The 27,517-nt window shown below is 32.9% G+C and overlaps 2 protein-coding genes across 2 annotated transcripts; one reads left to right on the top strand and one right to left on the bottom strand.

Annotated features, from left to right (window-relative positions):
• The first annotated feature begins 442 nt into the window (after positions 1–442).
• LOC115699904 (lysine histidine transporter-like 8) lies at positions 443–4,053 on the top strand. Its single transcript, XM_030627450.2, has 5 exons — positions 443–1,307; positions 2,256–2,389; positions 2,597–3,024; positions 3,102–3,233; positions 3,310–4,053. Exons 1-5 carry the CDS (start codon positions 922–924, stop codon positions 3,793–3,795), a joined length of 1,566 nt encoding a protein of 521 aa, XP_030483310.1. The 5' UTR covers positions 443–921; the 3' UTR covers positions 3,796–4,053.
• Positions 4,054–9,659: 5,606 nt separating this feature from the next.
• LOC115699911 (dof zinc finger protein DOF1.6) lies at positions 9,660–11,153 on the bottom strand. Its single transcript, XM_030627459.2, has one exon. It carries the CDS (start codon positions 10,804–10,806, stop codon positions 10,066–10,068), a length of 741 nt encoding a protein of 246 aa, XP_030483319.1. The 5' UTR covers positions 10,807–11,153; the 3' UTR covers positions 9,660–10,065.
• Positions 11,154–27,517: the final 16,364 nt, after the last annotated feature.

Consider the following 27,517-nt stretch of genomic DNA (forward strand, 5'->3'; position numbering starts at 1 on the left):
AATACTAATAATAAATAATGTTCTTTACATTTTGAAGAGGTCATTTCCATTACACCCTATTTTTGGATGCTTATTTTTAATTTTTAAATTTAATTATAAAAAAAAAAAAATACAACGTCGGAACATGGCCTCGGTGTTAAATTCAAAATAGTCAAAAAAATCAACGTTGGACAAAGAAAAAGTGTCCACGTGTAATAAAAGCTTCGTTACGCGCCACGCGTGCCCATACATAAACAATTAAAATGAAAAGAGTGGGGACCCACCTGAGCAGTCTGAAAGAGTTGAATGTTTGACCAACGCCACGTAAGACGTCACTGTTGGATATTGCTTCTTACTAAGGTTCACCTACTCCTATCCAATAATATCTATAACCTAACCTTACCTAAGTCCTGACCCACACCATAAACCTCTCGTATACCCTCCCATACAAAATCATTATATCAATCAAAATCACGTTGATGTGTTAATGACAAACCATCGTGTCCGTTGATAATGTCATATTTCGTTAAATGAATGGTTGAGATTAGAATTGTACAAACTTTCATGCTACAAAAGAAGTATTGGCTGTGATTTTCCTTTTTCTGCATATGAACCGTTTCACTGGGTGACTATGTAGTCAGACTCAGACTCACTCAGACTACTTCTATTAATGGTGTTACGGCCTCTTCTTTCTCTTCTCCACACTGAAAGCAAAAAAGAGATAAAAATAAAATTAATTAATTAATTAAAATTAAAAAGTAATGATAATAACACTCCATTACTGTTGTTGTTATTATTAGTTTCTATTCTCGTAACCAAAAATAAATTCTATTTATATTATCAAACAGAAGAAGAGTTTCAGAGCAAAGCTGGTTTGAGCTGAGTTCGATCAAAGAAACAAATTTGGAGAAGATTTCTTCTGGGGTTGGAGAGATTTACAATATGGAGGAGAGACCTGAGACTGAGCTGATATCTATTCCGGCGACGCCACGTGGTGTTTCAACGCCGGAGATTCAGACTCCAACAGGGCAGAGGTCGCCTAGGCCGGCTTCTAAGGAGGCGAAGTCGTCGACGGCGTGGACACCGACGTCGTTCATATCTCCGAGGTTTCTTAGTCCAATAGGGACTCCAATGAAGAGGGTTCTGATTAACATGAAGGGTTACTTGGAGGAGGTTGGTCACCTGACGAAGCTGAATCCTCAGGATGCTTGGCTTCCCATTACAGAGTCCAGAAATGGGAATGCTCACTACGCTGCTTTTCACAATCTCAATGCTGGTGTTGGTTTCCAGGCTCTACTTCTTCCCGTTGCCTTTGCTTTTCTTGGCTGGTTAGCATTCATCTTTCTTTAAAACTATTTTCTAATCATTTTTTAATCTCAAGTTTTCCTTATCTTTCTTTTTGAGGCTTTTTGTTTATTTAACTTCAGGGCTTACTGCTTAGATTTAAGGTTTTTTTTCTTTTTGGTTATTGAAATATACTGAAGATGCATTTAGGGATATTTAGAAACGCAGTTCCAGTTTTTAAAGCTTAAAACTTTATTGCTGTTTTGTTCTCTTAAATTTCCAGGTTCCAGTTTTTTTGCTCTTCATATTTCAAGTTCATATATTCTTCATTTATTGTTAATATCATTGCTATTATTATCATAGTTTGTTGCAAGATTTGACTAATGCTATTGACTTGCTGGGCTCATTGACAAAGTTTTTATCTTTAGTTTCTCTTTAATTAAAGCTTGATTAAGGATTTGATTTGAACATGAATAGAGGACAGTAGAGACATAATTAGACATGGGTTTTCGTCTTTACCTTTTGCTTTTTTCTGAAGCTCAATAATTCCAGAAAATATCATGAATAGTACTACTGGGGCTGGGGCCACACAGATAATTCATGTGTTGTGCCATTCTTTTATGATATTAAGACAGAGGGCCCTTTATACTTTAATTATTATAACATATTATTAGCTTCTTCTTTTTTCAACCTTTACCAATTTATTTTCCAACATTGTGCAGCAGCTTATCATGATATATATTATCTTTCTTTTAATGATTATCATAATTAAGTGGTATTGTAAGCAACCAATGAAATATTTCCTTTAAAAAAACTGTTCTTGAAGTTGCAAAATCAGGTCCAACTTTGGTCCATTAAGTATGGTTCAGCAATAAAGAATTAAAGATGCTATAACATTATTACCTCAAGTAGATAATTATGACAGAGTACTGGAACAGCTATATACGTATAATATAAGATTTGCTTCCTGATCTCTATGATTATGTACACAGGAGTTGGGGAATACTTTCTTTGACCATAGCCTACTGTTGGCAGCTTTATACTCTGTGGGTTTTAGTTCAGCTACATGAAGCTGTTCCAGGAAAGAGGTACAACAGATATGTAGAACTGGCTCAAGCTGCATTTGGTAAGAACATTTTTCCAATGCAAACACTTTAAATACCATGTTAGAGACAGTTTTATAGAGCTACTTCCACATGAATAAATAAGAGAACTAAAACAAAAACACCCTTCTTATAGATATGGTTGAGAAGAAAATTATACCATATAGTTGTACGTAACATGTTACATTTAACACAAAGAAAAGATTTTTACCTTGTGTTTGTTTTTGCAGGGGAAAGATTAGGTGTTTGGCTAGCTCTTTTCCCCACTGTTTACTTATCAGCTGGTACTGCAACGGCTTTGATTCTAATCGGAGGAGAGACCATGAAACTATTTTTCCAGATAGTTTGTGGCCCGCTCTGTACATCGAATCCTTTAACCACAGTGGAGTGGTATCTGGTGTTCACTTCTCTGTGCATTGTCCTGTCACAGCTCCCAAACCTTAACTCAATTGCAGGGCTGTCACTTGTAGGGGCTGTTACAGCCATAACTTACTCAACAATGGTTTGGGTGCTCTCTGTGAGCCAACAAAGGCCACAAAAACTTTCTTATGAACCTTTGTCAATGCCATCCTTCTCTGCTTCAGTTTTTTCTGTCTTAAACGCTCTTGGAATTGTTGCATTTGCATTCAGAGGCCACAATCTAGCTTTGGAGATTCAGGTATGTGTTATGTAATGTATTCATTCTCTTATAAACAACAAAAAAGAAAATTAACACTTAGCTCTGTTTTGTTTCAGGCAACAATGCCATCAACATTTAAGCATCCAGCTCATGTTCCTATGTGGAGAGGAGCTAAAGTTGCCTATTTCTTCATTGCCTTGTGTTTATTTCCTGTTGCCATTGGAGGCTTCTGGGCCTATGGGAACCTTGTAAGTTCAATATTGACTTGTTTATAAGATTAACACATTGACAAATAGACTTTCTTATGAGAATTTGTTACTACAGATGCCTTCTGGAGGAATACTGAACGCTTTGTATGGTTTCCACAGCCATGACATACCGAGAGGGCTACTTGCAATGACTTTCCTTTTAGTTGTTTTCAATTGCTTGAGCAGTTTTCAAATATACTCAATGCCTGTGTTTGACAGCTTTGAAGCTGGTTACACCAGCCGCACCAATCGCCCCTGTTCCATATGGGTTCGCTCTGGTTTTCGAGTGTTTTATGGTTTTGTCAACTTCTTCATTGGGGTGGCACTCCCATTTCTCTCAAGCTTGGCTGGTCTCTTAGGAGGACTTACACTTCCAGTCACATTTGCATACCCTTGTTTCATGTGGGTTCTGATTAAAAAGCCTACAAAGTACAGCTTCAACTGGTATTTTAATTGGATTCTAGGTTGGTTGGGGATTGCATTCAGCTTAGCATTTTCCATTGGAGGTGTGTGGAGTATGGTTAACAGTGGACTCAAGTTGAAATTCTTCAAACCCAGTTGAAATTTCTACTCAACTCAATGCTGCCATGTGTTGTTGTAATAGGAACTGAACAATATGTATTCAATTTTGCTGCAAATTTATTACTGCGTGTACGTTATTTATTATATATAAATTATTATGTGTGTCCATATATGTGGCACATATATTGAATGTTGTGATACTAAATTCAATCCTATGCCTGTGCTGCTGGCTTTTGTAACAGTAATGTCACTTCCATTAAATGAAGAAGACAAGTATCAGTACTGTTGTTTTGAGTCATAATATATTTTGCCAAACAATTTTGCATGTCACTAGATCAAGTTCACTATTGTCCATGTAAGGTGTAGCCTCGAGTATTCTAGTGTTATCTATGTAGCTGAGTCTTTTGATTTGACACAACCAATCCTGTGACATCATATTTACAAAATTTTAGGTGAAAACAATAGGGAAATTATATTGAGCACCTATTTTTCCGGGGTATATAGTTTTAATTTTAATTTTTTGATTTTACTGTAATGTTTTAGTTATCTCAGATATTTTCTAAATTATAGAAAATTTAAAATAATTTAATGCGCTAAATATAAATTTCAAACAGTTTATTGTAATTGTGCGTTTTTATTTTACGCGTGTAAAATAAATAATTTAAATTTTACTTTTTGTATTTTAAATTATTATGAGTTTACATTCTCCTATAAAAAATTTTAAGATTAAAACTATATAAATCTTAAAAGTACTAAGCTGGTGCAGCATAAAAGCATCCAAACCAATATGCGTGTGGGTTTATATAATAAGAAATATATGCATTACACTTTTTATTTATTTTGACAGAACTTAGTCTAATTATTTTTTAATGATAGTATACGTTGTAGCTAATTAGAATCACTAGTAAATTTTTAGAAGATTCTCAATAATTTGTAATGTCAAAAATAAAATTTAAAGAATCACTTATCACGCATATAAAAAAACAATCACGCATAAAATAAAATATTTAAACCTTATTTTCAACACGATAAACTATTCAAAATTTTTTAAAAATGTATAAGTGATCCTATATAGTTAAAGTAAGAGATCATGAAAAAAAAAAGTTAAAGTAAAAAACTCTCTTTGATGCTGAAACACTTAAAGAAAATCTATCGAAACAACCCTTTAAAATAGTGTACATATAGATTTACCCCATAACATAAAATATTTCATATCGGATTAGTGTATACACTAGGAGTTAAAATAATTTAATAATGATAAAATCTTGTTAAGTTAAGAGAATTGATTAAGGTTGACAACAAAGAACAAAAGGAGTAGAACTGAAGTGGTATTAAAATAAAATGTCCCTTTACTAGTGGATTTATGATTTTAAAATAGAGGAATAGTATTAGAAGAAACAAAACATGGAATGAGAATATATATATTACACAATATTGGATTGGGGGACAAGCATGATAAATAATAATGGCAAGTAAAGACAAGTAGTCAAAATGGTGTCGATAAATATATTTGCTTGAAGTGAGAATTATATTATGATAATTGATTTCTTAACTTTTAGATAATATCGCTGACTAATCGTGAAATGTCACCTATGAAAAGTGCTACACTAATAATACCTAATCATAATACTCTTATATTATAGTAGAGAAGGTGGATGTGGGGACTTATAAAATGATGATGGATGCTTCCTGGAAAGCCTGATGTGATTAATTAGCTCCATGCCTTGCGCTTTAGGTGGCTTTATCTCTTTAATTTCTTTATTACGTACTTTCATAACATAAAAAACTCATGACGGGTTTCGGTGCTGGGTGGCTCCGATCCAATTGCCCACGACAACGTATCCTTGCACCAATCATTGACTCGACCAGAGCAGAGCTCACACACACAAACACTCTCATTTTGTCATTTATAAAAAAATAAAAAATGTTACTATCAATAGTACAATTCTAATGACACTTTTGAATGCCTTCTTGCACGATCTTCGTCTTACCATCAATATCCAATAAAATCATATCCCCCATGTCCCAACTAGTACTCTTTATTTACTATTTCATACTCTTTAACATAATTTTTTTCCAAAAAAAAAACAATAGATGGGTTGTGATTTTTAGATTTCTCTAGATATCTTTGGATATACACTATGCGACACAAAGATGAAGTTCTCGATGTCTTCCTTAAATGAAAAAATGATCGAGACTTAAACAGGCAGGAAGATCAAGAGACTTTGATCTAACAATGGTGGTGAATACAAATTAGAACCTTTCCTACAAGTGTGTCAAGAAGAAGGGAAAATCATATATTTTTCAGTACGTCGTACACTGTAGCAAAATGGCGTGGCAGAACGTATGAACCGTACTTTGGTTGAGAAAGTTCATTGTATGCTATCTCAATCCAAATTGAGCAAAACATTTTGGGCTGAGGCTTTGTCATATGCAATCGATATTGTTAACACACTCCCTACGATTGCACAAGATGGGAAGATACCTAAAGAGGTAAGGTTTGGAAAACCTGTCTGTGATTATAATTTCTTACGAATATTTGGATGTCCTTCACATTTCCATGTCAATGAATCCAAACTGGATCCTAGAGCAAAGAAAGTTATTTTCTTGGGCTTTAATGAAGGAGTCAAAAATTTTTGATTTTGGTGTGATGAATCAAAGAAGATCGTCTTAAGCCGAGATATCACATTTGACAAGTGTGTTATGCTAAGACAGACTACCTTAGAGAAAGAAAATGAAAGCCCAAATAATCTTTCTAAGGTGGATCTTGAGATTCCAAAAGATCTAGAAAATAATGATCATGGTGAAGATGAGAGTAATGATCAAGAAGAGATCTCAGTTAAGCCAGAGGTTCCCTCAGCATCACCACTAGTCACTCAACAATCAGAATCTATTGTCGCTACTCAATCGAGAAGGAAGATTAAAAGGCCTACTAGATACACAGATATGGTAGCATTTGCACTTCTAAAAATTGATGATGACGTTCCATGCACTTTACAGAGAAGCTGTGCAAAGTGTTGACGTCAAGAAATAGAAGTTGGCAATGGGTGAAGAGATGAAGTCTCTACACCAGAATTAGACATGGGTGTTGGTTCGAACTTCTAAAAAAAAGAAGGTTATTGGCCGCAAATAGGTCTGTGCCAAGAAAGAAGGTGTTCCTGAAAATGACAACATCCGATACAAAGCCAGACTGGTAGCAAAAGATTATGCCCAGAAAGAAGGAATAGATTACAATGAGATGTTTTCACCTGTCTTCAAGCATTCATCTATTCAAATTTTGTTGACTTTGGTAGCACAATTTGATCTAAAGTTAGTTCAGCTTGATGTCAAAAAACTTTTCTCCATGGTACGTTAGATGGAGATATTTACATGTCTCAACTAGATGGTTACAAAGTTCCACGACGTGAGAATTGGGTTTGCGAATAGAGTAAGTCTCTTTATGGTTTGAAGTAGTCACCGAGATAGTGGTACACGCGTTTTGACAGCTTCATCAAGGAGCAGAAGTACACCCTCAGCCAATACGACCACTGTGTATACTTTTGAAAACTTCAAGGTGGTACTTTAATTTATTTCCTCTTATATATTGATGATATTAATTGCATCTAAGAGCAAGGTGGAGATTGTTAGGCTAAAAACTCAGTTAAGTTTTGAATTTAAAATGAAAGATCTTAGAGAAACTAAGAAAATTCTTGGGATGGAGATCACAAGAAATAGAGTTGCAACCAGTTTGTCTAACATAGGCTCAGTATCTGAAGAAAGCATTACGAATGTTTGACATGGACGAGAAGACTAACCTTGTCAGTACACCTCTTGCACCTCATTTTATGTTATGTGAAAAGATTTCACCTAGCACCACCGATGAGAAGAAGTAAATGGAGCATATTCCATATGCAAATGTTGTTGGTGACCTGATGTATGCAATGGTATGTACCAAACCTGATATTTTACATGTTGTTAGTATGGCGAGTCGCTACATGTACAATCTCGGTAAAGGTCACTAGCAAGTAGTAAAGTAGATTTTACGGTATATCTACGGTACTGTAGATATTTATTTGAAGTTTGAGAGAGACAAGACTGATGGTAAACATCTTGTCGGATATGTTGATTCTAACTACACTAGAGATCTAAATAAGCGTCGATCAACTACTGGTTATGTCTTCACAATAGGAGGAGGACCAGTTTGCTGGAGATCAACTTTGCAGTCAACTGTAGCTTTGTCAACTACAAAGGCAGAATATATGGCTATAACATAAGCATTCAAAGAAGCTATATGGCTTCTCGGGTTGAGCAACGATATTGGTATTGTTCAGAAAAACGTGGAGGTTTTCTGCGACAGTCAGAGTGCCTTTTGTTTGGCAAAGAACCAAGTTCACCATGGTCACACTAAGCATGATGTTCAATTTCATTTTATTCGTGAAATCATTGATGAAGGGAATGTTTTTCTTCAGAAATTTGGGACTGCAAATAACCCTACAGATATGTTTACAAAAGTGGTTACAAGGATCAAGTTTCAACACTGCTTGAACTTGATTAACATCTCTCAGATTTAGAGCGCCCAGGGCGCATGTGGAGGCAACGTTTTTAGTTTTGGTTTTTTTGCCAAGGTGGAGATTGTTGGATTTGGCTCAAAAGTCAATTTATTTTGAAGTTGTAAATGTATGGTTCAACTTTCAAAAGATTTAGGTCTTCCTATTTGCCACATTTATTTTTTAATATCTTTTGTCTTATGCTCTCTCATTGATTACATATGGTTGTGAGTTGAGGTTTCCCCTCTATAAATATAGAGCTCTTAGAAGAGCATTGCCAATTGAGTGTAGTAATTCAACTCATAGCAATTCGGTGTGTACGAATTCTGGGTGAATAATTCGAGTACAACTTTATACAATCAAGGTATTTTAGAAATTTGAGAGAGAGAATCTGTATAGCTAAACTTCGAGAAACACTTTGGGAAATACTTGAATGATATTATTAGTAGTAAATTTGTACCTCTATTCTGTATATTTTTTACTTAGATTAATAATATTAGTTGCTTTGTGTGGAGTAGGTGCACCTAATTTTGTGAGTTCTATTATTTACTGATTTGATATATATATATTTATCACTAATTTTACTATTTATTACTTCCACGCACAATAAACAGAATTGTGAAGAGGTCTTTTGTAAATTAGTAGAAGGTGGGCAAATAATTGGTTCCATTTTGTACTAATTTAACTTACGAAAATTATCAAATTATTTGAATCTCGAAGTATGTATTAAAAATTTAGAGAAATGTGATGTCGTCCACAAATTATTAATTTAACTATTAAATTGTTGACTGTGCTACGACACTATGATTTTAAGATGATAAAGACTTAGAGATTCTACCATGGCGGCACACCCGTTGACATAAATATACACCACATTTTTAAATTGAATGCGCATATAGTCACACCATTAATCTTATTAATTTTTCAATTAACAAATTTAATAATGTCGACTAACATAAACAACTTAAATAAATGCTTAACACCTATGTTTGGTAGGAAAGATAGATAGAAAGCTAAAAGCATAAATAAATAAATAAATATATAACTTATATTCTTATAAATATAGAAAACGAATTAGGGAATAGAAATTCAATTTTAACCAACCAGGTTATTATAGTGAAAAAACCAAATCAATAGACAGACAAAATAGTATTGAATAGTACCGTTTTCTTTTTCTTCAAATTTTTTGGATGAATAATGTAATTTCACAACTTTGTAGCTCATTCAGATTTTACTTCTTAGCTAGAAAACACCATAACATAACAATATAATAAATAGTAATGCTATATAGAAATGGGTTATGGGTGAAAAAGATAACTTAAAGAAGAAGAGAAATATTCAAATCACATGCATGCAAAAAAAAAAGGAAGATAATCCGTTTCTTTCTAGCAAGTAGCTTCTTTTTTTTTGTTGGCCATTTTTCTCTGTATAAAACAGATGGACCCAAAGATTTTTACAGAAAGCCATTCTTAAAAAACAAAAACTCTAAAAAAGAAAGACTTAAAATTAACCAAGCTACCTTCTCTCTTCTTCTTCTTCTTCTTCTATTATGGATTTCCTTACTATATCCACCAGTAACAACAAACCAACCCATAAAAGTTTCTTCTTTTTTTTTTTTTTGAAAAAGAAAAAAAAAAAACCAACAACCCCAAACTCTCTGAACATTCTAAAATCTCTGTTTTTAAACCAGACAAAGAACACTCAGAGAAAAAGTAAGACCCACCAACCACCCTAAAAAGAAAAAAGAAAAGAAATTTATTCGAAATACCACGTCAGCAGTGCTGTTACTTCAAACCCTTCCCTGACATTGAAATGGCAAGGTCCGGCCAGTATGAGCAATCACCACCACCATCCACTAACCCACCATCCGAGCCGTTCATCTGCTGCCACGCGTTACAACCCGACGTAGAACCCGGACCAACAGCTGTGCCACCACCGCCATTCACAAACTCACCGACCTCAGGAAAAGCCCAAACACCTCTCCCTCCGTACCCATATCCTAACCCAATCTCATCGACTCCAAGCCCAAACCCTCCAAGTGCCAGGAACCCACCAGGTGCCTGGCAATTCAGCAGCGAGGTGAACCCAACCCCACCGGCCACACTGCCGTTGTTCAGATTCACTTGTGCCTGTGAAACAGCAGATGAGTCGGTTTGTGTATTCACTAGGGAAAAGTCAGGGAGCAGTGGTTTAGATGGCAGAAGCTGGTGGTCATGGGTCATGGAAGAGGAAGAGGAAGAGGATGAGGAGGAGTTGGAGTTGGAAGAACGAGTGCGTTTAGTGTTCTTACGAGTGCCTCCACCAACTGGGATGTCACGGAGTGCTCCACCGTGTGTCCAGTAACGACGGCAGCCCTTGCAGAAGTGGCGTGGCTGCAAGAGATTGTAGTTGTTGTAGTAGCAGAACTTGGTGTTGATTGAATCACACCTTGGGCATGGGAGTGGTTCAGGGTGGGCCGGCGGAAGGTGTCCCATGCTTAGTTGGGGTCTTGCCGCTTGTTTCTTATCCCCTGATTCCGAGGGCATTCTGGTCTGGTTTGTCTTTGGGATTTGGGGCTTTTGGAGGAAGAAAGAGAGAGAGAAAAAGAGAAGAATGAAGTTTTTGGAATTGGTGAGAAATGAGAATAATGAAAGTAAAGAAAGAACGAACTCGTATAAAAAAGAAAGAATGGAATGGAATGAAGGACTGAGGCAGTGAGTAGTGTCTTATTTATTTTATTTTTATTTTTATTTATTTTTTTATAATAATAAAATAGTAATACAAAAGGAGGAAAGGAAATCAGAGTCTTTTTGATTCCGTACGTTGGTTGGGGAGCGCGTGGTGTCGCGTGCGGTCTTAAGAGCAGTCAAGGTTGAGAGAGACAGTGAGTGAGGACTGAGGGGATCACAAATCAATAATCTGGTGTGATCGTCTATTAATCACTTTATTTGGGTTTCTTTACGTGGCGAATACAAATTTGTTGTTGATGATGGTGGTGACCATATTCGAGACACATAAACAGTAATCATAGTCTTTTCAGTTCACCAATCAGAATTTCCCACGTTTTCCTTCCACTATCTTATCGAGGCGTGATTTGAGGATGATCGTCTGATTACACATCTCTATACGTATTAGGATTAGGATTAGGATAGGATGAGGAAGCCAAGCAAACCTTATTCATTGGCTATACCATAATATTATTATTAATTTATTATTATTACTTTCGGTTGCATGACACCAAAAAAATTGATTTTTACTAATTATGATTGTTTGTGTGTGTTTTTATACATATGTATGTAATGGGTATTATTACTACAACTTGGTATAGGGGAATTTACTGTTAGAGTGTCAATAATTGTAAGGTAAATACACAAGATTGTACTACTAATGATGCTTAGTTGTCAATGGGAAACATATTATTACGTGCTACTCAAGTTAAGAATTAAGACTGTACCTACCAACAAAACCAACCAACCAACTGATACATGGTTGCTGCTTGTTTTGTTATAAATTTCTTTGGTTAAAATAAGTATGTTCTAATTTGTTTGGGGTGGAATTGGAATAGAGTAAGAGGGAATTTGATTTGAGAGTTGAGAATTGAGAATTGAGAGTGAGTAACCGCCAAAGGTGGAGAAAAGAAAAAGGAATAATTTGGGGTTAGTAAGAGAGAGAGAACCGACAAAATCATGCGTGTCGATCAGCGTGGGAGGCAATTATTGGCTTTGCCTGCTCATATGTGCTGCTCTATCACTGACCCAACTCCCTCTCTCTACTTAAAAATTAAAAAACAAAAATTGAATCATTGTTTTTCCTTTTTTCAGGTTAATATTTATTTGGTAACAAATAACAATAGTATATTATATACTGATTAATTAGAATGAAAACGTTATCCCATTCATTCATTCTTAATAATAAGGTAATACAATTCAACCTTTTTGTAGTCCTGGCTCGCTTGGGGTGTGGCGGATTTCTCGGTCCCCGTGATCTCTGCAGTTTTGATTTGGTTCAATCTCTGGGATCTGTTTCTGTTTCACCCTCTCAATTTTTTTTTACTTTCTTTGAGGTGGGAGTAGTTAGTTTTACTAGTAAGTGTACTACCATATATTTTTCAATTTATTTATTTGAACAAAAGGAAAAGAAAGAAATGTTTTTGGTAGGAAAGGCTGCAATATTTAGGCTTGATTACATTAGACCTACACTGCAGTGCAGTGAGCCTGAGCCTGAGGTACATATTATGAACAGTGGGCAGATATATAGGACAAAAGGTTTCAGATTCTTATACATAGATGTTTGACCAGTGAGAAGGAAGAAAGAATTTGGGAGAGTTTTAGTCTTGATAACCTGAACCTTGGTAAGCCCAATTCAATCCAAAGGTGTCTCGGCTCGGCCCGGCCCAGCCCAGCTCAGCCCATCAGAAGACTGAAGTTGGTTGCTCCGGGATTCTCTCTTGGCTGTCACTATCGCTATCAACAGAAGTGAAAGCGTGGTTTTGGCGCAGCAGCAAAGGACATCTCACGGTTTTTTAAAAAATGTCACCCTCTAATTCATTATAATATGGATAAAAATATTTTAAATTTTATATTTCGTAAATTTTTTTATTGTTATGACAAAATTGTTTGTATTTATTTGTATTTGTTTGTATTAAGAATTTTATTCAAGTTGGTTATATTAAAAAAAATTGTCAAAAATTAAATTCATGATCCTATTTTTACTTTTTTAGAAAATACAAAGTCTATTTTGTTAAATAACAAAATAAAAGGTATAATCGGTAACTTTTAAAAAATACAAGGTTCAAAATAGTATTTACCCTTCATTACATTAAGCTCTCTATCTCTATTTCTATTTCGATTGATATTACATACTAGTTAGTGGTGTTTAGCACCTCTTGATATGTCTTCTTGCGATTAGCTAGCGATACTTTTTAAAAATTATTACATTAAATTTGATGAGGTTCGATAATTAATTGCATTAATAACGATATTTACACCTAAAAAAACTATACAACATACTTTTAAGCATTTCTCAATTTTATTGGTTTTTTTTAAGTGATTGACTACTCACTAGTCACTACTCCATTATCTTTATTTTTTTTTTCAAGAAGAGGTGGACCCACCGACCTTCCTTCCTTCCTAAATATATCTTCCTAATTCTACCAATTTGGTTAATTTTAGTTATTTGTGATTTTATAGTGGCATGATTTGAAAGAGGGTGGTCTTTTCTTGTAGTTCTCTGGTTCAGGGACAAACTAACTAAGAGTACCAACAAATCAAATTATAAAATTTTACCCAATTAATTGTTCTTTCCTTTTAAATAATTAACTATCTTTAATTCATCACTTACAATCCACATTCAGTAATAGTCTTGTAATATTCGAAATGCAGAGTTAATTTTGACTTTTTCATTAGAGCACTCACACTAACTCAGGTGTAATAAACACAAAATTAATAATATAGCTAAAGCTAAAAAAATATCAAATATTATAACAAAATTTTACTTCATCAACAGTGTATAGCTAAATGTAGCTAGAATATTTTTAGATTTTAGTACATAGTTATAATATTTTATTATCTTTATTAGGTGCTTTCGATTATTTAATTAAATATGTTGGATATAATATATAATATATTATTATTATTTATGTATATTATAAATATAATATTTAAATGATTTAGAAAAAATATAAATAATTTTTATATATAGAATAATATGAATGTGTAAAGTAAAATAAAAAAAAAATTAAAATTTCAATAACTTATTTTAAAAGATAAATTAGAATTTTTTTTGAAAGTGCTCCTAAAAGTAAAGAAGTTGATAACTTATTTTATCACAAAAAGTGACATACTACTATTGGTACAATTCAATATTAAGTCTCACATTTTACTTTAATAAATTATATAGAAATCGCTAACCATTCACAACATAATACATCAATATGATATTGGGCACCATAAAATACCTATTAACTATACTCGCTAATATATGCATGCTAAGTAAGGTATAATATCTCAAATTAAGCTAAAAAATTTTTTTAAAAAAAAAATCATCCACAAAAAACACTCTCCATAAAGTGAGCTAAAATAACTAAATAATTTAGCTAAACATTATTCATTCTCTAAATATAGCTACACATTATTTATTCTTCAAACTTACTTTTTTTTATTCTTTGTTTGTTTCTTTTCTTTCTTTCTTTCTCATGTTTTTATTTAAATAAAAAAATAATATTTAAATATATAATATTTTACTTGTATAAAATAAAAATATAAAAAAATTGATGTACAGTGTGATGTAAATATTTAAGGTAAAATAATATTAAAAAAAATTAGTAAAATATTTTAAAGAATAGAGTAAAAAACCTGATAAATCCTACCAATAACTCCTTTAAAAAGTAGATATACTTAACAAATATAGCTCAAAAGTGATAAAATAATTTAGGGGTGTTCATCAAACTCCTTACACCACACCACACAAAAAATGCTATTAAAAATCTTTTGCGGTGCGGTTGTGGTTTGTATTTTTACCAAATTGCACGGTGCAGTACAGTTTGCAGTTTTGAATTTAATAGTTGCGACTAATACCGCATCGTACTATATATTACAAAGTTACCAATTTTTACAATATGTTTTTTTTTTCTTCATATGTGAGCAAATATATGTAATATATTGTTAGAGATTTTATTACAATGAAAGATATTATCCTAATTTTTGTCCACCTGACGTGGCATGTCCACATACTCAAAACAGAAAACAAGTGGAATACAACCTGTCAACAACTGGACAGGTACACTCCGTGCAACTTCCAAGTCAAGAATAAGACAAGTCTTTAGACCCTGGCCGAACCATAGCTAGTCGACCAAGGAGGTCTGTCCGACCAAGGAGGCTTGACTGACCAAGGAAGGCTGGTCAACCAAGCTAAACAGCAAAGTTGTACAAATAATCCCCAAAGACAGGACTATACAGACATGCCGGACAGCCCCCAAAGGCAAGGCTATCCGATCAGAACGTGCAGACAACTCTTAACATGTTGAACAAGTCGTGGGGTCCACAACAAGCCTTCTAAAAGATTCTCAAGCTGACCTACAATTGCGGGACAGGTCCAACAACCTATGAAGATAGAGATATTCCTTCAAGATATTAGTCTTATACTCTAGGGATTCAGTTATCTTTTTTTTTTAAAGATAAAAGATAAAAAAAGATGTTAATATCCTTATTTTGAAAGGATCTCTTAATCTATTTGAATTAAGATATTTAGTAAGCCCTACGATATATAAAAGACATTAGCTACATGTGAAAGGGCCCCAGATTCCCTTCCACACGCATACAACCTCTCTCTCTCAAACCTCACACGCCATTTATGTTCTTAGACACTAAGTCAAGTTTCTTCATAAGTTCTTCACAAGATCTCACCAATTCTTCATCTGTAACACATTGTTCTCATGATTGTAATATTAAATGACATACTTCAGATTAGACATAAAAAGCATAACTCAGGAATTAAAAGCTGCCCGGTCAGCTACATGTCTGAAAAAAGAAGTTAAATCCAGGATTAAAGACCGTATGGTCGGTCGTCTGTTCGAAAGTAAAATGTCTTAAGGCCATACACGATCATTGTTTAAAAGTAAAGGGTCCTAAGGTCATACAAGAACAAAAATATCATATGTTGGAAAGTAAAGGGCCTAAAGGCCATACAAGAACAAAAAATAAAGTATGCAAAATAAAAGCATAAAAACAAACAACAAAGTCCTCAAATGTCATCAGAATAATAACTAGAGTCTGCAGGTTCAAAGTTATTTTAGAAGGACTAGTTGTCCAGACTAAGTAAGTCTTCATCAATTCAGTTGTAACCTCTCCAAAAGTCGTGCGGGTTCATATGTGCAAAAAGGCAGAGGGAGGTTAACAACCGGAGAACATAAAAAGACTTAGACAAAAGATATGTTAACTGACCAAAACCTAAGAGTATTAACCAGACAACCTTAAAATACAAAGTCGTTGATTGGCGAAGTATAAAATCAAGACTCATGAACCGGACAGCCTATGAATCAAAGGCCATTGACCGGCCAGGGAAAATTTGGCCTAAGATGTACCGGACAGAGCTCCCAAAAGGGGCTAAGTACTGGACAGGGGTATACAATGGGCTCAAGTGTCGGACAAACTTTTTGAAAAACTATGTACTGGTCAAGGTCTTATAATAAGACCAATGATTGGACAAAGTTCCTAGACAAGATCTAAGTACTGGACAAAGTTCCTAGACAAGATCTAAGTAATGGACAAAGTTCCTAGACATGATCTAAGTACTGGACAGAGTTCCTAGATAAGATCTAGCTAATAGCCGGACAAGGTTTCTAATAGAACCAAGGTATCAGTCCCAGACTCAATCTTGCTCATCAAAAAGGCATACATTATGCATCCTAAAGTTATCAAGCGAATTATAATGTAAAAAGACTACTCTAAAACGTGAGAATCAAATAGTTTCTAAAAACTTTAAAAAGCTTGAAACTCATCAATGACAGATTCAAAGAAAGAGAAAAATGTCGAAGAAGAGAATATGAGGAAAGTAAAAGGCATGCATGGGATAGACCCAATGTATCAGTCCTAGACTCGATCTTGTTCATCAAAAAGGCATATATTATGCATCCTAAAGCTATCAAGCGGATTATAATGTAAAAAGACTACTCTAAAACATGAGAATCAAATAGTTTCTAAAAACTTTAAAAAGCTTAAAACTCATCAATGACAGATTCAAAGAAAGAGAGAAATGTCGAAGAAGAGAATATGAGGAAAGTAAAAGGCATGCATGGGAGAGAGAAGATCAAAAGTTTAAACATGGAAAAATATGCAGCTGTCACACGTTTTTCCATAATTAATTAATAATAAAGTCATTATTTTTCATAAAAGCACATCATCCGAAGAGTCCAATACTTAGCCATACAAGGTTGCACAGTAAAGGCTTCAAGAGCCAAGACAAGAGCTAAAAAGTCCATATCCGTACAAACGTTCGAAGAGGAACTTTTGAGGTGAGGCTCGTATAAGAGATCTCCTGCTAGAGAGATCCACAAACAGGATGACTAGGGTTTACCAACAGGTAGAAAATGGATAAATAACTTGTCCAGGTCCCTTGAACAGGTGGCCAAACTTTATCCTGCTTGAGGACGGACAAGTCTTGCCTAATAGACCATACAACAGGAATGGACAATTCCTAACACCAAGGAATGACGGTAGGAGGGAGGACAATCCTAAACAGAGGACTGTGATGACTGGACAGGGCCTGGTTAGGTAGTACGACAATTTCCTCCCCCAGAATGTCCAAGAACAGGTGGAACCGAGGCCTAGGGATTCTATTTTCAACAGGATAAGTCCTAGCCTGAATGAAAATACACTAAGGCAACGATTCAAGAAGGGAGAACATGCATGACTATATTCTGCCCCAAAACAATGACCTTAGACCGATGGATCCACCCAATCCAGGTGATTAGTACGATCTACCCCCAACCTATCCACCAACCAGCCTGGCCAGTGTGGAGATCTGGTGAGCTTGGCCGGTCAAGGAGTTGTAGCCGGCCAAGGAGGGTTGTCCGAATAAGAAGCTGCTAGAATAGGTCCATCTATGCAAATACAGTTAGATCAGCTCGAAGACATATCAAAGGCCTGCCCGACCCAAAGCTATCAGACCTAGAACTGTACAGATCAAGGGGATCACCCTTCTTAGCATATATCCATACACTGCCCCTACTAAAGTTTAAAAGATCAAGGGGACAGGGCCTGGTTGGGTAGTACGACAATTTCCTCCCCCAGAATGTCCAAGAACAGGTGGAACCGAGGCCTAGGGATTTTATTTTCAACAGGATAAGTCCTAGCCTGAATGAAAATACACTAAGGCAACGATTCAAGAAGGGAGAACATGCATGACTATATTCTGCCCCAAAACAATGACCTTAGACCGATGGATCCACCCAATCCAAGTGATTAGTACGATCTACCCCCAACCTATCCACCAACCAGCCTGGCCAGGTGTGGAGATCTGGTGAGCTTGGCCGGTCAAGGATTTGTAGCCGGCCAAGGAGGGTTGTCCGAATAAGAAGCTGCTAGAATAGGTCCATCTATGCAAATACAGTTAGATCAGCTCGAAGACATGATCAAAGGCCTGTCCGACCCAAAGCTATCAGACCTAGAACTGTACAAATCAAGGGGACCACCCTTCTTAGCATATACATTGCCCCTACTAAAGTTTAAAATGCTAGCTTGGAAGATGTACACCAGAAAAGAAGATCCCCTGACACACTTGGATAGAATCAATGTGGTGTATATCCCCTAATTTTCCCCAACATGCCCAATATGATAATAAATTGAATGCAAAGTTTCATAATTTGCAATTAATGAAAATATTTTCAAAAATAAATATTTTAGACAATAAGTTACTTGATTTGGTAAATAAATATAATAATTGCATAATTAATTGTATAACTTTAAATGTTAATATTAACACAATTATTGAAATTACAGACCTAAATAAAATCATGTAATTGATTATCAAATCATATATTTTTTTTTTCAATTTAAATTTATATCAAATAACATATAAATTCTAATGTATATTTTTAAATAAAAATAAAAAATTAATTAAATAAAATTTATTAACCAAATTAATAAAAATAAGAAAATTAATTAATATTCTAAATAAATAAAAATTTATCATTGGTGTATCTTGAGAAGAAGACAAATAACATGATAACAAATTTATCTATTTTTTTATGTACACACATGTATGAATATTCTTGTTAGGTTTATTTTTATGCAATTTTAGAGTTTATTTTAGTGTGTGTTTTAGTATTTTTATTACTTTATCGTGCAAATTTATGTTTAGTTTTTACTTATATTTGTCTTCTAGAGAAACTATTTGAAGATCTCCGTTTTTGATAATTTTGGTGATTCTGCAAGCTTTTTTGAGTAAAAATAGAAAAATATAAGGAAGAAATGAAACTTTTAAAAGCTTAGTTGGATTTTTCTTACTTGTGGACTAGAAATAATTGATGTCCAAACTACCTAAAATCATTCTTCTCATTTACTTAATAGTTATTTAATTTCTAAAGCTTTCATTTAATTAGTTTTTGAACATCTTAGTAAACATATATGATAACTCAATGCATATTTATATATACAATTGTGGCCCTAAATAAATTTTTAACAATCTCTTAATGGCCACATATGTATACATATAAATGTGTTAATCTTATTGAGCTCATATCTTTGTCATCATAACCGTAGACATGTGCAACCTCATCCATTAACTATATCAACATATGATCAAAACGATTTTCATTGTATCAATTGTTAGGATTATTTTTATGCAATTTTTATAGTCTAATTTAGAGAGTATTTTAGTATTTTTATTATTTTATCGTGCAGAATTATGTTTAGTTTTTGTTTTTATTTATTTTTTAGAAAAATATTTGGAGATCTTTAATTTTGGTAATTTTGGTGTTCTGCAAGCCTTTTTAAGCAAAAATGAGAAAATATAATGAAGGAAGAAAACTTTTTTTAGCTTGGAGTAATTTACTATTTCTCAAAATAGATTAAAGATTGCATTTTCAGCCCTTTAGTTTGTGGTTAATAGTCAATAGTGATCACTTTCCAAAAATAAATTGAAATTTCTAAGTTTTAATATTTAACATCCTCCGTTTGTAATAGAAAATAAACTTGAAACTTTAAGCTAATTTTTGACTGTGATCCATTCACTTTTAGGAAAAAAAATTTAAGTAAAAGTTCTAGATCTCTCTTTTATCTTTCCAAAACATCTTGAATCATCTAATTCCGAGTTATATTGAGAGAGTTATGACTAAAATACTATCAGTCGTTGCAGCAGAAAATAAAAACGAAAAACTTCGAATAAAAGGAGAAATCGCTTGTAAGGTCGCGGCCTTGCAAGAAAGGCCGTGGCCTTAGTAGTAAAAAAATGGGAAACTTCAATTTTTGGCTCTATTTAAAGGGGGTTGATGGCAAATCTTTGTTACCATACGAAAATTGAGAGGATTCTGAGTGTAGAAGGAGAGTAAGGAGCAGAAGGCACTAGTGGAGGACTCCAAACAATGTTATTTCTCTTTCATCTCTATCTTTTATGTTTTTCATTGAATTTTTTTTATTTTAGAATGTCTTTTAGTAGCTAAGTTCTTTTAAGGATTATTATGTGAACCACTTGAGATTATTTTATAGATTAATGTGATGATGTAATTTCTACTTCTTCTCTTTATTCAATTTCTATTTAATTATTTTTACTTTTACAATTATTTACTGGTCATCTATAATTGTTTTATGAATTCAAGTCAAAAGTCTAAAAGGTGATATTTGAATATGTTTTGATTGATATAGATGCAAATTGATTTAAAACGAAAGTACCTAGGTTGTTTGTATAATTTTATTAATTAGTTGCTATATTTAATATTATTTGTGTGATTAAACTTACTTTAGAAATATAGGAAGTTTTCACATAGATTGAATTTATAAGTCTTAACCAGATTATAAACTTCTTAACTCAACTTATCAATTGAATAGGAAGAAGAAAAATTAAGTAATTACACTATGAAGTAAAATAAAAGATAGTTGAAGATCATAATAATCATTATTTTTATTATTGTTATTTTTTAAAATTTTCATTATTGTTTATTTATTTACTTTTCATCCAAAAATTATTATTCATCAAATAGAACCAAATAATTAATTGATTGGTACGTGATAATCAATCTTCCTAGGAACGATCTTTATTTATCATTATATTACTTGTTTCGATTACGTATACTTGCGTATCAAAATTTGCCGAACATCAATCACAACTACTCATCAATGGTCACATACATCGACATAGTCAAATGACATAGATCAATCATGACAATATGGTATGAAAATTACATGCATGGTGATATATTCATGTTAATTTTCATTTGGTCCTGCTTTACTTTGTGGAGATCAAAACTTTAGCTTAATGTACAAAGTGAAATAAATTGAATAACATAATTTCTGATAAAAAAATATTCAAACACACAAGCTTCATGAAACAAATAAAAATACAAAGGATAAGAAAGATAAACTCTCACTGAATCTAGATATCATTATACTCTAAAACATCTATATGAGCAGTGTGCTCATAAAAGATCTTGGGTGACAAATCCTTAGTAAGAGGGTCTGCAATCATGGAATTTGTACCTATTCCATACAAATCTGTCAACTCTATACCTTTTCTTTTACAACAAAGAACTTGATGTCAATATATTTTGACTTTGTCAAGCTCCTATTGTTATTGAAATACAATACAGCTAATTTATTATCACAATAAAACTTAAGTGGTCTTTTAATTACATCTACAATGCGCAACCCAGTGACAAAGTTCCTCAACCATATACTATGGTTGGATGCCTCATAACATGCAATAAATTCTGATGCCATGGTGGATGAAGCTATGAGTGTTTGTTTTCCACTTCTCCATGATATAGCTCCACCACCTAATAGATATATGTAGCCCGAAGTAGATCTCCTACTATCTTGGCATGCTGCAAAGTTGGAATAAGAATATTCAATGATTTCAAAGTGATCTGACATCCTATATGTGAGCATGTAATCTCTTGTTCTCTTCAAATATTTTCATTGTTCTTGGTTGCATGGACTTGACCTTGCATTAAGGATGGATCGACCTGCTTCTCTTATGGATGTCAATACCTCCAAGCGAAGGAGGATTTATGAGAAGTGGGACCGTTCAAACCGCATGAGTCTTATATATGATCATTAAGCGTGGAATACTTGAAGATTTTAGGGGTGCGGTGTCCGAGGAGATCACCGATGCCACAACTTTAGTTGCTGAAATTGAGAAATGCTTTGCAAAAAGAAATCAGGCGGAAACAAGTACTCTTTTAATGAAACTTATTTTCATGAGGTTCAAGGGCAAGGAAAATATAAGAAAATACATTATGAAAATGTCTCACCTTGCTTCAAAGTTGAACGCACTAAAGCTTGAGTTTTCAGATGACTTGCTTGTGTATTTAGTGCTTATCTCTCTTCCTCCACAATTCAAACAATTCAATATAAGTTACAACTCTCAAAGGAAGAAGTGAACTCTTAATGAGCTCATTTCATTTTGTGTTCAAGAGGAAAAAAAAAATTAAAGTAAGAAAAGAATGAGAATGCTCATTTGGCAAGCACCTTTAAGGATTAAGGACCAAAAAACATAAATTATTTTATATTTTGGCTCATCAAATTAAAAATTATTTTTATAGTATCCACGTAATAAAATTATAATAATCATATCTTTATATTGTAAATTTTGTTTTAAAATATACCATATAAATTTGACTCATGATCCATTATAAATAACATAACAATTGTGATCATGATTTTGAACTTGAACAAATTCACTTAAGTAACACCAGCATACACTTCGCCAAAAAAAAAAAAAAACATATAACCAATATACTTGAGAAAGAGAGAAAGAAAAAAAAAAAGTCAAGAAAAAACATCACTAAATTAAATAAAACTTTCATAAAAAATAAATAAATAAATAAAACTTGCATGGTTGTGTCTCATCTCGAGGATCAAGAATATTTTTTATTCGAAATCTTTTATTTATGGTAGCGGCCCCACTAAAACTTGATCACTTACTTGGATATTGATGAACTTTTTAGCAAAGTAGAATTTGAATGGAATTTACACATATATACAGCAAAAGTTGTTCAACCATATATTAAAGAGAGGAAAAAAAAAAGTAGACAGAACAAAACCTACCAGTTCAAAAAGGAATTATCTGCTCAATTATTCAGAATATGGAATGGAGTGTTGAACCCCACATTAATTAATAATTCCATTGGTTGGAGAGAAAATAATAATGATATTTTTGTGCTAAACAATCATATTGATTAATACCAATAAGGACCACAAAAGCATGCATATGCTCTCTGCTCTGTTAAGAACTATATACACAATCAATGCATGCAATACAGCCTTGTGGTACGTTATTACAATGTAGAACTCTAAGATGTATAGTTTCATCTCAAAAGAGCTAATTGACTTTTTTCGATGCTCTTTATGGAGAGGAGGCAGGGTGTGTTGTTTAGCGATCGATTTGGTAAAGCTTAAAGATTACAAATTTATCAGTTTGGAGAGCGACTCTAAAATAATCATCAATTCTCTCAATCGCAAGGAGATTTGCTGGGAGTTTGAGAATTATTATTCTTTTCGCTGTAAGCTTTCTTTCAGAACTTATAATTTTACTGTTGATAATGTGGTTAAGTGAACTTTTACCCACAAACAGTTTGGTAGCTTACCTGTATCGTCTATTCCAATAAACTTATTTTGCAACGACCACGAGTTCTAATTTATGTTTCAATGAACGCTTTATTTTCAAAAATTAAGAAGAACTCTTTAACACAATCTTTTATATAATGACACTAGCACACAAAACTATTACATCTAGCTAGTGACTATTATTTTTCTAAATGGTAGGTTTCATCTTAATATTCAGATGGGATTAATTGAATAATATTGTTATGTATTACTAAAATACAGTGCTTTAATGTATATTTTGTGTGTACATATCAATATAAATTATTAATAAATAACTAATTTTACTAGCCCAAAGCATTTGTCTACATTAAGTTTTGTTCACTCAGCAAATCTATTCACAACACCTTTGTTCCGACCTTGCCTAGACGCACAAGGTCTCATACGTCTCTATCTGAGCCTAGATCATTTTCTCTTAATTGCTTGTTCTTGGGCTCCCCCAACCCAAAATCTAACACCCAGCCCTATATCCAATCTTCCCCAAATTGACCCAAATTTATAAACCTCCATTAGTACTCCACCTATAAAAAAGAAATCAAAGTAGAAGGTGAAGAGCATAATTTTTATGATTATACTTTTAATAGGATTTATTTATTTATGATTGTAGTTCTAATAAATATTTTAGGGTAAAAATATACTTCTTTTCCCTTGAATTATTTGAATTTTGGTTCCAGGATTTTTTTTGCATGGTGAAAATTCCAACTGAGCTGTAGCAACCATTGTAAATTTGCCCATTTGGTACATTTTGTCTTGCAATACAAAGGTTTATGCAACTAATAATAACTGACATTAGCTAGAGAATTGAGTGTTTAAACACTTTTGTAAGATGCATACATGGTTTAATAATTTATTTTTAGAGACCACCAAAAAGTCCCTACTGTATCGATTTTGAATCGACATTTATGCCTATTGCATCGGTTCGAAAAATTAACTTATATACTATTGACGCAAAATTAATTAGGAGCGTTTGCATCGATGGAGACATATACAAAGTGTTTGTGTCAATTCAAACTGACGCAACAATTGCAAAATTAGATTTGCACAACATCTGCGTCGGTTTTGCACTTGCACAAACGAAAAAATAAAGAAAGAAAAAAATTTAGATTTGAGATATCTCAAATTTAACGGACACAAATAAATATCAACGTAACGTCTACAATTACAAGTTATACATACAAATATATATTTATAAAATCTAACAAAATGAATTGTAGATAAGTCACCAACAACACGAGCAGAGCCACCACAGACCGAGGCTACATATATAAATAATCGACGGCAAAAGCCTGAGCGATACCAACAAGACTGTGAAACAGAATGTAAATAAAAGGGCATATTCTTAGTAATTTTTATAATTTGAGCGAAATTTTGGCTGAACAATAAAGTTCCAAGTAGAATTAGTTACACAATAAATTTGGATTGTATATAATATTAATCATTTTTATAATTGGAATTAGTTGCTCTATATATAATAAAAGAAACACATCCATTATTAATTTCTATCTTGTTCTTCTTTTGGTTTTTGCTATTTTATTTATTTTCTACCGAACGTTAACATATATGTTTTTATGATGAATTTGAAATTGAAAAGATTTGGTGTCAATATATTAAAGATGTAAATTTATTGCAAACAAATTAAGACTCCACATGTTTGGAGTACTAGCTAGGTAGCTAGTTTGTTTCATTACTATAATTAATAATTATCCTTTTCTTTCTCTTCATCTTTATTTAAGGGTTCAAATCATATGTATATATATTCTCCCATTTTATCTCTTCTAATCAGCTAACATTCGTTTGAACTAATTACCATTATATATAAGGATGTTAACACCACATGTTAAAATTTTTAATTGTTTTTTTAATGTGGAACGAAATTTAATTAAAAAATACCGTGTATTTTTTATACAATATACTGTGTCAAGTTTTTACTGTTATTTCACGGTTATTTTTTAGTTGTTCTACTGTTGTTTTAATTGTTCTGTTTTGTTGTTTTACGGTTATTTCATAAAAAGACAGTATTTTTGTAAAAAAATTCGTGTGGCAGTAAAATAATAAATTTTTACTCAAAATTCAGTATTTTTGTAAAAACCTTTTATATTTGCCAATATCAATATGGGCCAGCCCTGAGCATAAGCGGGTTCGACTTGTGCTTAGGCCCCACCTAACTCAAGGGTTTAAAAAAAAGGATTATTTACACCACATATTGAAATTTCTAATTTTTTTACTTTTTTACTGTGGGGCATAACTTTTTTCAAAAATACTGTGTAAGTTTTATACTGTGTACAGTGTTAAATTTTTACTGTTATTCTACGGTTATTTTTTAGTTATTCCACTGTTGTTTTTAGTTGTTCTGTTCTGTGTTCCATTGTTGTTTTATAAAAGCACAGTATTTTTGAAAAAAAAAATACCGTGTATTTTTTATACAGTATACTGTGTCAAGTTTTTACTGTTATTTCACGGTTATTTTTTAGTTGTTCTACTGTTGTTTTAATTGTTCTGTTTTGTTGTTTTACGGTTATTTCATAAAAAGACAGTATTTTTGTAAAAAAATTCGTGTGGCAGTAAAATTATAAATTTTTACTCAAAATTCAGTATTTTTGTAAAAACCTTTTATATTTGCCAATATCAATATGGGCCAGCCCTGAGCATAAGCGGGTTCGACTTGTGCTTAGGCCCCACCTAACTCAAGGGTTTAAAAAAAAGGATTATTTACACCACATATTGAAATTTCTAATTTTTTTACTTTTTTACTGTGGGGCATAACTTTTTTCAAAAATACTGTGTAAGTTTTATACTGTGTACAGTGTTAAATTTTTACTGTTATTCTACGGTTATTTTTTAGTTATTCCACTGTTGTTTTTAGTTGTTCTGTTCTGTGTTCCATTGTTGTTTTATAAAAGCACAGTATTTTTGAAAAAAAATCAGTATGACAGTATTTTTGTAAAATTTAACTTAAATTTCAGTATTTTTGTAAATTTTCCTAAAAAAATTTATCCCCTTTTAAAATTATATTTTTTTTACTGATTTTAAAAATATTATTTTTTTTTTTGAATAAACACTGAGTTTCTTTTTTTTTTTTAATAGTGAACTAAATTTCAGAGCAGGCCAACTAATATCTTTAAGTTGTGATCATTTGATCAAATCTTCCATCAAAGTAAACTCGTTTTTATAAAAATAAGAAAGTCAAATCATGTGCTAATTAAATTGTATAATATAAAATAATTAAAGTTTTATTGATGAATGTTATATGTTTATTAAACCGATAAGTCAAGAGTACGTATGTTATGTTTAGCTGTCTAATTAATTAATATCTTAATCTAATTTTGGGGAATTACATTGGCTAAACGCCAAAAATTAAATAAAATGAAGGCTAATCAGATTTTTCTTCTCAATTCTCACATTTACTAAATCCTACCCCTAAACTTTTTATCTAATTAAAAATTCCTTTGGAACTATAAAAATTATTAGATTTAAGGTTTTTGTGTAATTATATTCAATTTTACTAATGCAGCGATTGTCTATGTACTAAATTGTGGCCCCAAATTTTTATTTACTATATCATACCCCCAAACCAGAAGTGGCAATTCGTATTCGCGGGTCGTGTTCGTGTCGTGTCGAGACCCATGTATAACAGGTATATGCTCGACCCAAACTACATGACCCGTTTAATAATCGTGTCAAAAAATGAAACCCGATCACGACCCGATTATAAACGGGTTGACACGACACGACCCGTGTAACCCGTTTATAAGCATATTTTGTTTAAACATGTCAATCAATAACACATTTATAAAATATTCAACACGTTTATAACCCATTTATAACACGTTAACGTACTAAAATAACTTTAAATAGGTCATTAACGGGTCAATTTCGTGTTAGCCGTGTCAACCCGAACACGACCCGTTTATTAAACGAGTTAGACAAGTCAACCTGAACACGA

The sequence above is a fragment of the Cannabis sativa genome, chromosome X (genome assembly GCF_029168945.1).
Source record: "Cannabis sativa cultivar Pink pepper isolate KNU-18-1 chromosome X, ASM2916894v1, whole genome shotgun sequence".
Taxonomy (NCBI): domain Eukaryota; kingdom Viridiplantae; phylum Streptophyta; class Magnoliopsida; order Rosales; family Cannabaceae; genus Cannabis; species Cannabis sativa.

Bases quoted from the DNA above. Each gene is read 5' to 3' on its own strand.
- LOC115699911 (XM_030627459.2), bottom strand. From the start codon at position 10,806: ATGCCCTCGGAATCAGGGGATAAGAAACAAGCGGCAAGACCCCAACTA.
- LOC115699904 (XM_030627450.2), top strand. From the start codon at position 922: ATGGAGGAGAGACCTGAGACTGAGCTGATATCTATTCCGGCGACGCCA. The intron at 3,025-3,101 runs GTATGTGTTATG...GTTTTGTTTCAG, and splicing joins ATCTAGCTTTGGAGATTCAG to GCAACAATGCCATCAACATT. The intron at 3,234-3,309 runs GTAAGTTCAATA...TTGTTACTACAG, and splicing joins TCTGGGCCTATGGGAACCTT to ATGCCTTCTGGAGGAATACT.